This window comes from Triticum aestivum, chromosome 4D, assembly GCF_018294505.1.
Source record: "Triticum aestivum cultivar Chinese Spring chromosome 4D, IWGSC CS RefSeq v2.1, whole genome shotgun sequence".
In the NCBI taxonomy this organism is placed as follows: Eukaryota; Viridiplantae; Streptophyta; class Magnoliopsida; order Poales; family Poaceae; genus Triticum; species Triticum aestivum.
Genome location: NC_057805.1, coordinates 107,024,945 through 107,035,388, shown reverse-complemented (window position 1 = coordinate 107,035,388; position 10,444 = coordinate 107,024,945). Strand labels below are relative to the sequence as shown.

The following is a 10,444-nucleotide window of genomic DNA, read 5'->3' as shown; positions in this document are numbered from 1 at the left end:
CCACTCCCTGATAAGGAATTTAAGACCCAAGGGTGGAAGCAAAGAGACAGTAAGGATTCCAGGAGATATCTGCCCGATGAACACTGATGGTAACAAAAGATATGATAGTTGGTATGTGAGTATGACAGATAGTACATACATAAATTGCCATAGATAGAAGGATGGCATATGGCAAGCTCATGTATGGCATGATACAGATGGTAAGACCGTAGATGGCAGATAAAGGAGACCGCCGATGGTAAGACCACAATTGGCACATCGAGGGAAGCATAAATGTATGACACCTACGGAATTGCAAGGTCAAATCTCACATTCCCTACGAATAGTTTGTACGCCTCATCATTTGATATCTCAGGTAGTGGATGCTTCAGTGTCAACATCTTCACGAAGTCTTGCTATAGAGTATGACTAGACCATTGTTGGCACGCGTTGCCATGCCCATTTTGTCTCAATAGTTTAGTAGTTAAGGACAGAAAGAAATATGTATCCATTTATTTAGTATAATGCATTTTCTCACATCATTTTGCAATTTAAGTGATATGCTTCCATCTCTATTGATGTCGTATTGGTTTCTAAAACAAAGATACACCAAATAGAATAAGAATTGAAAACTAAGGTCATATATAATGTTTTTCATAGTTTCTTAGCATCGATTATTTGTCCAAGATTTGTATGATGAGCGCACTGTTACGCCTGTCCATTTATTTGATGGAATAACAAATTGTTTATAAATATACATATGCAAGAAAATGGAATTAATTCTGGATAACTTATCCATATAATGATTAATAATAAAAATAGATTAGGAAGATAAAAGATTCCTTCTCAAAACATGCAACGCTTCTTATTTTCAAAATTGATAAACATGTCAGGTTACTGATAATCACACAACAAAGATCTTATCGAAACCATACAACCAAACACGAAACAAACAAATATTACCGACCTTTCCAACAAAAGAGGTGATCAACGTTCTCCTTCGTAGCAACAAAAATCTTTAGTACACACCACTTGTTTATTCAAATACCACACATAACTACACATCACAAGAATTTCTGAGGGGACTTCATGTGGCCATTCACATAACTGTAAAACTAAATGCATAATGCAAACAGTAAACACCCATTAAGCTTGTACTAATATCTAAGCATGCTATAACGAGAATGATTCGAGTTGACGAAAACACACTTAGCTATGACTGAATCCAAGACTTCAATTATAAATATACTTGTAAGGTAGAAGTTCAAGGAACCTGCACATTTTACTGAAAATTATATTGAACGCTGATAGACATGAAGGCTCATTCAAGTTGAACGAAACAAAGTTTAACTATGACTCTATCCAAGACTTCAATTCTGATTATGTACTTATAAAGTTGAAGTTGAAGAAACCTGCTTCAACAATACCATGCACGGTAACATTTTTACCTAAAATTATATTGAACCTCATCTCCCATCCAGGGGTCACCAAAAACTCTTTATTACCCCTGGATTTTTTCACACCAAGGTAAGAACAGAGGTTTATAATCCGCGTCAAGTGAGAATCACCAATCCCGTGTTCTACTTGCAACATGTCTTACTACTCAAAGGCTTCATTTTCATCTTTTTGTGACAATACCATATAAACATATTCACTTGGCCCAATTTCTGTAACCATAATTAGAGGTTTTTAAATATGAGAAGGGCATGGTTTAACTGAGAAGAGGTTCAGATGTTAACTTTTTAAGTATCCTAAGTTGAAATACCGTCCAAGCTAGCAGTTGGAATGAACAGGATTGAAAGTCGCATAGTAGCTGATCTACAACACTATTTGCATAAAAAACAGGAAGACAAGGAACAAAATATTAGCGCTGGGTTCTATGCATTAAGCAACAACAAATGATTATATTCTTCACTCAAGTGACTGTATGATCACATGCATCGCATAATTCATGCATTATAAAAGCTTATCAGATTCCATCAAATCTCTTGACAGTTAAAAAATTATATTGATTACGCCTGTAATGGACCGACTCATACAAGTAACTAACAAATCGCGGGTCTAATCTAATTTAATTAGCCCTTGATTCAGTAGGAAAAAAATAGCTTACTCCATTACCTAATCGGCGCCTGCACCGTGATCTGAACGCAGCAGAGAAGAGGCGCTTCCTTACCATGTATCCCTACGCACGCCAAGAGAATGCGGAGGGACCCGGCTGCCTCTAGTCCTTGCAGTGCCCATCGGCCCATCCTACCTCCTCTACCTTTTTGACAGCCGATCACCGTCGCCCCTGACACATTTCAAAAGAGCCCCGCCTTCAACGGGTATTCCGCTACGGATGTAACCCGTCGCATGTATCAACAAACAATACCATGGCATTCAGCCATGAATGATACATAAACGTAATATAAGAAATCATACGTCTACAGGAATGGTAAATCATGAAAAGGTGAGGTGTGGCTGTCGACGTGATGGCCATCACACATTGAAGATTGAGTGAAAGAATTCTCCAATCTAAATTTCAGAATGAGTCTCCAAGATTTGCCCCAAATTGACCATAACTTGGATGAGAACCGCCTGTACAAAATTGGGATTGAGAAGATATTAACAAAATATAATGGTTGGGTGAAAGAGGGATCGTAACAGGAAAGGAGAAAAATGCAGTTAGAGGGCAACTTTGACAAGGATCATCGAGGAGAGACACATGAGACGAAGTGGCAGATATACTGAAGGAGATGCGGCCGGGAAAAGTAAACGCAGACCCCTGTTTAATTTTCACCAGCGAGTGCGCCCCTCAGCCGTGATGAATGCTCTTTGAAACTGACAATTGATTGCCTACTTTACTACTTCGACTGCAGCGAATCAGTTTCTCTCCTCTACTTCACCGAACAGTCCTCTGTCGCTTCGCCTCTATATGCATCAGCGTCCGGTCCGGATGGGTCGAACAAGGCGACCGTATGGTCTCGCTCGCGATGGGGAAGGCCGTGTGAGGTGTGACCGCATGGCCCGCGATGGCTTGCTTGCGTTGCCTCACCTCCGTATGGACCCGGTCATCCTCTCGCTGGATATGCCAACCAAGAAGACCGCTCTTCAACCTACACCCGGATGCATGCATTACTGCTCGTACCGTCGCCAGGCGAGGCGCACCGTCTCGGTCGGACCCCAGCGCGGTCGCCATGGAAGTCACTCCTAAGCAGCGGCGGCGGCCGCCACATGAGGGTTGCTTTCGTGCATTTTCTTTTTGGGTATTTAAAAGGAGCGCCGCACGAGTCACGACTTGTCAGGCTTGCACATGGACGGAGTTCTATAAGCCCATCGGCCCAATTTAACACAAGGCGTCCAAAACTGCCACCGGAGCAGCGGCCCAGCACAGGTAGCGCTCGATGGTAGTGAACGAAGCGCCAACGTGGGACTGAGGGAAATCGGATGACCCAAATTGCCCCAAAGAGAAGATCCGATGGTTGCGAGTGTTAATGGCTTGAGATGGCTGGAAAGTTGCACGGTTATAATGTTTCTAAATTTTTCAGGTATATGGCTCACGTCCAGCTTCTCTAGTGTCTCTTCGCTACTTCTATCTTGACACTCTCAACCGAGTTAGGTTCTGACTTTTCAGCGAACTTTGCTAGGATCACTGTTTGGCTCTCTGTTATTTTGGCAACTTGTGCTTCCATGATATCAGTTCTTTCCTCTAAAGCCTGCACATCGTTAGTAAGTCCAGCAATTTTGCCGGTCATTTGACCGAGCATATTATCATGATTATTCAAGATATCGGTAAACTTTTTATTTTTCTCACTCTAAACAGTGATATTTTTTTGAGAGTTTCATCCAAAGCATTTCTATTATTGGTGCTCGTTCCATTAAGATTATTGGGTGCTCCGTTATTAGTCGGATACAATGGTTTAGAAGTATACCCATTATTATTTTCAACTGGCATTGTAATTATGTGTGGGGTTCCTGGCCCCATAAAAACCTTGATATTTTTTTAGAATGTCAGCCTTCCATATGTTCCTATGAGCATTTGTAGCTCCACCGCATTGACCATGATCATTGTCAACCATCTTCCTATGCAAATTAAGATAAATAACGTACTCCCTTCGTACCAAAATATAAAATGTTTCCGCACTTCAAACTGCAAAAACGTCTAATATTTTGATACAGAGGTAGTAGGTGTATAGTATTAAAAAACACTCTTATATTATGAGACGAGGGAGTAATAAGTTAGGATAACAAAAAAATTACACTAGCCATCTATCTATAGCGACATAAATTTAACACTTGTGTTCAAGTCTTAGGCTGGCCATAGTGGTGGTATGCTAACAAGTATTATGCACTCGGGTCTAACAAACACGCTGATGTGGCAGCCAATTAAAGAAAACAGAGAGAGGGTTATGGTAACATAGGTAGATGCCGTATCATAATAAATGTTATGCTACTATGCGTCATGCATGGCAGTAGATCTACACTTCTCTTAGCACGATGACTTCCCGGCTGTCTACTACAATAAGGTTTGCCGGCTCCGATGAGGGATGGGTGAAGACGGCGGCGCGCCTTCGACTCGCTCCAGTGCTAGTCTACATACCTATATGTATTTTTTACTTCTGATGTTTTTTATACTAACATGTAATACTAACCTATAATACTATGCATGGGGGTGTTGCATTATGAAAGTAGTGTTGTACACTACTTTTTGAGGAATAGTATTATACACTACTAAAAACAGAGGATGTCAATTTTACCATGGGTATAAGTACCCGCGGATACCGTACCCGCATGGGCAGTGTATGGGCACAACTTTATACCCATGGGTAGTACCCATGCCCTGCCCGTTGAGTCATGGGTAGGGCACGGGTGTAGTCTTGTATCCATGGATATAACCATACCCTACCCGTTTATACTGGCATGTTACATATTTGGAGGATGTTATTTGGTGAAGTGTGTCGTGAGCATTTGAATCAATGTTAAAGTTATCACCAGTTGCAAATTTAAATTGAGAATAATTGTCTTGTAATCGTCTACGTATTATTGAGTTGAGATAAATGTATTTTTGTCAAATGTGCTATGGATGAATGTAAAATAATAAACAACTGATATACTATTTGATTTACCCGTTGGGTACACAATGGGTATGGGTACCCGTCGAATATAGGTACGGATAAAGTTTTATACCCATAGGTATGAGTAGAATTTTATACCCATTAACTACATGAGAATGGGTATGGTATTGCTCTATCTGTCCCATACCCTATTCATTGCCATACGCATGGCGGTGACAATGATGGCAACGCGGCAGGACTCGCTCGGATTTTGGTCAAATAGTGCTTGGGCCGAAACCCTAAGCTCCCTCATCATATAGAGTCACTCGACTTCAAAATCGCCGCAGGCTGGAAGAAGCCATGTGTTCAAGGCCCACATAGAGTCCAACTGGTTCATCTCAGCCCAGATCCTTTCAGCATGGTCCCACATGTCATAGATACTGCTGCCCGGAACCCTAACGCCTCCACGCTATATAAACGATCTCTCGTCTTCTTCGTCGCCTCTCCACCGCCACCCCAAACCCCGACCCGCGCCGCCTCGCCGCCGCACTGCCGCAACCAAGCACACCACCGCCCTCACAGCAACCAAGCACACCACCGCCCTCACAGCAACCAAGCACACGGCCGCAGACACCATGGCAGCCGTTCTCACTCGCCCGACGCCTGGCACTGTCCAGTGCTTCGGCCGGAAGAAGACCGCCGTCGCCGTGGCCTACTGCAAGCCCGGGCGCGGCCTCATCAAGGTCAACGGCGCGCCCATCGAGCTCATCCGCCCCGAGATGCTCCGCCTCAAGGCCTTCGAGCCGATCCTGCTCGCCGGTAGGTCGCGCTTCAAGGACATCGACATGCGGATTCGCGTCCGCGGCGGCGGGAAGACGAGCCAGATCTACTCCATCCGCCAGGCCATCGCCAAGTCGCTCGTCGCCTACTACCAGAAGTACGTCGACGAGGCGGCCAAGAAGGAGGTGAAGGAGATCTTTGGTCGCTACGACCGGACGCTCCTCGTCGCCGACCCGCGCCGCTGCGAGCCCAAGAAGTTCGGCGGTCGCGGCGCCCGCGCGCGTTTCCAGAAGTCTTACCGTTGATCTCCTGCGAGAAGTCCTCTTGGGTATGGCGGTGGTGGCGTACTGCTTGTCTACTTATCTATCTACCTTTTGCGGCTAGTAGTTTCCTATCTTTTGGTCAATGAAATGGATTGTGAGGTGCCCGTGCAATATCATTTTGCTTCATGCCTAGTTAAAGGGATTATGCTATGTTTATCTTATGTTAATGATGAGACTGGACGTTCAGATAAAGTTTTCTTAATTGCTTGGACCTGTTTGCGCGTGAATTTTAGTTGATCTGATAGTACAAGCGTTTGCAGATAACAGGAGTTGCGATATGCCAATCATTTCGTGGACTAAGTGTTTGGTTTTATATTGGAAAATATGCCAACCATCTACTCCCTCCGTTCCAAAATAGATGACTCAACTTTGTACTAACTTTCTAATGCAGTTTGGAGGTATATAAATCAAACATGCCCCTAGGCTGCTAGTAGCTTTGTAGATTCATGCTTCTGTTCCTGTGGTCTTACAGTTTCTTATAGTTTGGTTCTGCTATTTATCTGTATCCACCGCCAAGATTAGTGATCTCTCTGCTAGAAATTGTATAAGATATCATGCATGTTGTCATCCTTGATGCTAATATGATGTATATCTTTCTTGGTTATAGCGATTCATGACCCAGTGCCTTGTGCTTTGGCCTTTTGGTGCTTTAGAGCATTTTCTACCTAGATTAGCTGAGGGTCAGCATTTCCTCATGTCTCTTGGGTAGCTTTGCTTTTATGGTGCATTCGGTTTTGGCCAGTCTTAGGGTTCAACCTGTAGACCATGCATTGTTTATAATGCCCATTCTCATACAGTTTTGGCCAGTCTTAGGGTTCAACCTGTAGACCATGCATTGTTTATAACCCATTCTCATACAGTAGTTGATTGTTACTTCATCTCTGTGGAGAGAAACCAATCATAACAATCCCATTTGTTGCCTTACCTCTTAGGCCTCATTTCCTTCAGAGCCCTTTGGTTTGTAGGAATATACAGGAATTATTTCACAGGAAAATAAGCATTAGCCTAGACTAATGGAAAATATTATTTCCTATTCCTAATCATAGGATTCGAGATGCATGCTATCTCATTTCCTGTGATGACATCTCTTTCCCTGCAAGTTCTCTATTCCTGTGATATACCTATCCTATGAACCTTATATCACACTGGGCTCACATTTCTGTGCGCTGGCAATTGTTAGATCCCATAGTGTAGCTGTTACTTCCTCTGTAGAGCGTTTAGATCATTGAAGAGCTGACCAGCATTTTCTTCTTTGTCAGCTCTGTTATAATCTATTTTATCTGTAGATTACGTGTTGTTTATAATGCCAGTCTGACACTAGTTTTGAAAATGAATTGCTTGAAATGTTTTCCGACACAGCTTGTATTTGGCATCTCCTTTACTTCTGTCAAGGCAGAAACAGTCTGCCTATGCTTTGCAAAAATTGTATGGGTTGGATCAAGCTTTGGCGTGAAATTTAGCGTGTGTTTGTGTGAATAACATGTTCCTTGAGCACGACATGTTGCAAGTTACTCTTTACTCGTACATGCTATTTCTGCCTAGCTACATATTTCGTCGATCCTGAGACGGAGACTGCATCTTACCATGATGCGCTATTTTGCACTCGCTTATTTTGAAAGGTAAGGTACACTAGCTAGTTTCTTGAACTGCACTTGCCAGCACAGTCTTGGCTTCCTGCTGGTCATCTTTGGTGGCCTCGGCTGGCACATCGACGATTGTCTTCCTCACCCGAAACATTGCCAAGTGGATGTCACCTGCGACAGAAGCAATTCGTCAAAAGCACGTAGTGCAGTGGAAGTGTCTAGTTCGACGTGCAAAAAACTCTGCTAGAAGTGCACAACGCTCTCCAGCAGTACCCCTACTTCCTCCTTGATAATCAGCACTCACCAACTTCCTTTCCGTTTACCGGGATCCACGAAAACACGCTCTCTCTCCCTTCTCTTATCGCGGAAGCAAACCAGACCTCCTCCCTGAGCTTCTTCAGTTCATCTCCTTTCCCTGGTGCGGCGGTGAGATTGAGAGAAAGGGCTCGGTGGAGGAGAGGCTACATTGGGTTTGTTATGCCTGTTTGCTGCGATTTGGGCTGATTGCAACCGCTGGTGTAAGTGATAGTCATACACTCTTTCCTCATATATATGGGTTGATTGCATCTTCCCGATCGCTAATTATCTGTATCTGCTGCTACCGCGTGCTCTGCTCTGTGCTGGGAGGGACAGGGGGATGTGTGTTTGCAGGGAGGATAAAACTCATTGCTCTGCTTAGTGTGGTTTTTCTGAAGAGAGTGATGGAATTTGCTTGATATATGTACCGGTTTCTTATTGTTTGTTGTTGCTTGTGACTGTATTCCTATAACTACCATTTGAAGCGGTTACAGTCAGTTCAAATGGCTACATCCCCAACGGCTTATTGTGCTTCACTCCAACTCAAATCATTCAACATTGCTTGCCAAAATAAAAAATTGTTTGCCATCACAGCAATCTACAACATATTGTTAAAATATAGAATAGGGGAGCCACTAGAATTGAACAAATTTTAGTGCAGAATCTTATTTGGAGAGTCCTGGGTTTTTGAGATAGGGAGGAGAAATTTTAGGGGTACCACTGAACTTAATTTGACGGTTTAATCGGGGAGGCATTTTGGTTGAAAGAGTATGCCAGCATTTTAACCGAGAGGATTAAGTAAGCATGGAGTGTAACCGCATTGAATCAAGTGTGCCAGCATTTTGATCAATAGTGAGAAGTGAACGCAAAGGGAGGTACAGTATAGTACCAAAGATGAGGAGGCTCCCGGGTTGGACGGCAACCGGGAATCCCGGCACCAGCTTCCTCTCGTTGACGTAGGTGCCGTTGGTGCTGTCCATGTCTGTGACCACCAGGTTCCCGTCCTTCTTCTCCAACCGAGCGTGCACCCCAGAAACTGCAGCAGCAGCTCAGAGACTCTCAGATCACCAGCGAACCAGACGCCTTGACTAAAACGAAACACCCAAGAGAAGAGATCGATCACCTGTCGCGACGGGGCGGCGTTCTCCGGAACTCGTCCCACGGTCATCGCTTCCTGAGATGAACAAGATGCCTGTCATGCTTACCATCACCAACACTTTTGTATTTTTTGTTGCAAAATGTACATGATCAGCATGAACGGGAGAACAAGAATCGACGACGAGCGCGTACTGAGGCGATCTCGATGGCGCCGGGCCGGGCGACGCGGTAGCCGATGTGTTTCCAGTCGCCGTCTCCTGAAACCAGCGGCGATGTTAATTCCTGCGCTACTACTTATTACGGATGATCATTTGTCAATTGTTAGACAGGGAGAGAGACGGACCTGCGGGCTCAAGAATCCACCGTTCCGAAGAGGCGACGGCCGACGGGCTGCCGGCGGCGGCGGAGGAGCACCTCAACGACAGGATGCTTCTTCTTCGTCTAGTGCTGCTCTTTTCGGCGGTTAACAACCATGGTGCAGCGAGGGGAAGCTGCTGTGTGGCGGAGCACGTGATGCGAGGCGACGCCGTGGAGAGGCGGAGGAAAGTAGCCGCCGTTGATCTCCTGGGGCTGGAAAACGACAGCAGGATAGAGGAGCTAGCCGCTGCTGCCGCTGCCTCCATTTGCGACGGGCAGCAGTTAAGCGGATAAAATTCTTGTGTTGCTCAGGTGGAGAGGCTGTGTCCTCCTTAGGGAGGGTGGAGGAGATAGGAGAGCGCTGATTGTGATGGACTGGCAGGTGTCCAAATGTCCTATCCTGGCCAATCGTGTGCTTGCTACCATGTGGGTATGGTTAGAGCAACTCCAATGGGATGACCCATTTTGTCTGTCTGCATCGGTTTGGGTCGGCGCGGACAAAAGTGGAGGCCCAACGCGCCGACCCAAATCCAATTCTCGTCCGCCTGGCATCCGCGCCGACTCATTTTCGGTCCAAAATTGCGTCTGAAATGTGTCGGCTCGTCTCCTCGTCGTCCGCCGCGTTCCCATCTGTAGGCCATCCAACTCAATTAAAAAAAATCCTTCGACAATTGTTTTTCCTTATAGTAGAACGCAGAATTACGAACCTGATTAATTGACTCTATCACCAGGAATAGCCTTGTATTAAGGGCATCTCTAGCATCCTAACGATTAGGTTTACTCCTCCCGTTTGTGCCGCTGTTCTTTTTTCTCGAATACACATGAATGTGCATATTATATTATATGGAAGAAGGGATGGGGGGGGGGGGGGGGGGGGCGGCAATCCCAACTACTGTTGATGTTACAGAGAGTTAAACGCTACTACTACAACAACAACAACGCCTACAGCCCGCCGTCCTCTGATGGCCTTTAGGATGTGCTCCACCCGCTCTTT

At 44.9% G+C, this 10,444-nt stretch overlaps 2 protein-coding genes across 2 annotated transcripts; one reads left to right on the top strand and one right to left on the bottom strand.

Annotated features, from left to right (window-relative positions):
• Positions 1-5,505: 5,505 nt before the first annotated feature.
• LOC123096533 (40S ribosomal protein S16) lies at positions 5,506-6,322 on the top strand. Its single transcript, XM_044518288.1, has one exon. The coding sequence runs from the start codon at positions 5,648-5,650 to the stop codon at positions 6,095-6,097; it is 450 nt and encodes a 149-aa protein (XP_044374223.1). The 5' UTR covers positions 5,506-5,647; the 3' UTR covers positions 6,098-6,322.
• A 1,221-nt stretch (positions 6,323-7,543) lies between these two features.
• On the bottom strand, positions 7,544-9,838 carry LOC123096532 (uncharacterized). Its single transcript, XM_044518287.1, has 5 exons — positions 9,437-9,838; positions 9,286-9,350; positions 9,119-9,169; positions 8,885-9,031; positions 7,544-7,869 (listed from the first exon to the last, which is right to left on the bottom strand). Exons 1-5 carry the CDS (start codon positions 9,714-9,716, stop codon positions 7,840-7,842), a joined length of 573 nt encoding a protein of 190 aa, XP_044374222.1. The 5' UTR covers positions 9,717-9,838; the 3' UTR covers positions 7,544-7,839.
• Between the last annotated feature and the right edge of the window lie 606 nt (positions 9,839-10,444).

What these genes read in the sequence shown, in the direction of transcription:
- LOC123096533 (XM_044518288.1), top strand. Translation starts at nt 5,648, where the DNA reads ATGGCAGCCGTTCTCACTCGCCCGACGCCTGGCACTGTCCAGTGCTTC.
- LOC123096532 (XM_044518287.1), bottom strand. Translation starts at nt 9,716, where the DNA reads ATGGAGGCAGCGGCAGCAGCGGCTAGCTCCTCTATCCTGCTGTCGTTT. An exon ending in GTGGATTCTTGAGCCCGCAG is followed by an intron (nt 9,351 to 9,436) that starts GTCCGTCTCTCT and finishes CGCTGGTTTCAG; the next exon opens with GAGACGGCGACTGGAAACAC. An exon ending in CGGGAGCCTCCTCATCTTTG is followed by an intron (nt 7,870 to 8,884) that starts GTACTATACTGT and finishes CTTCTGTCGCAG; the next exon opens with GTGACATCCACTTGGCAATG.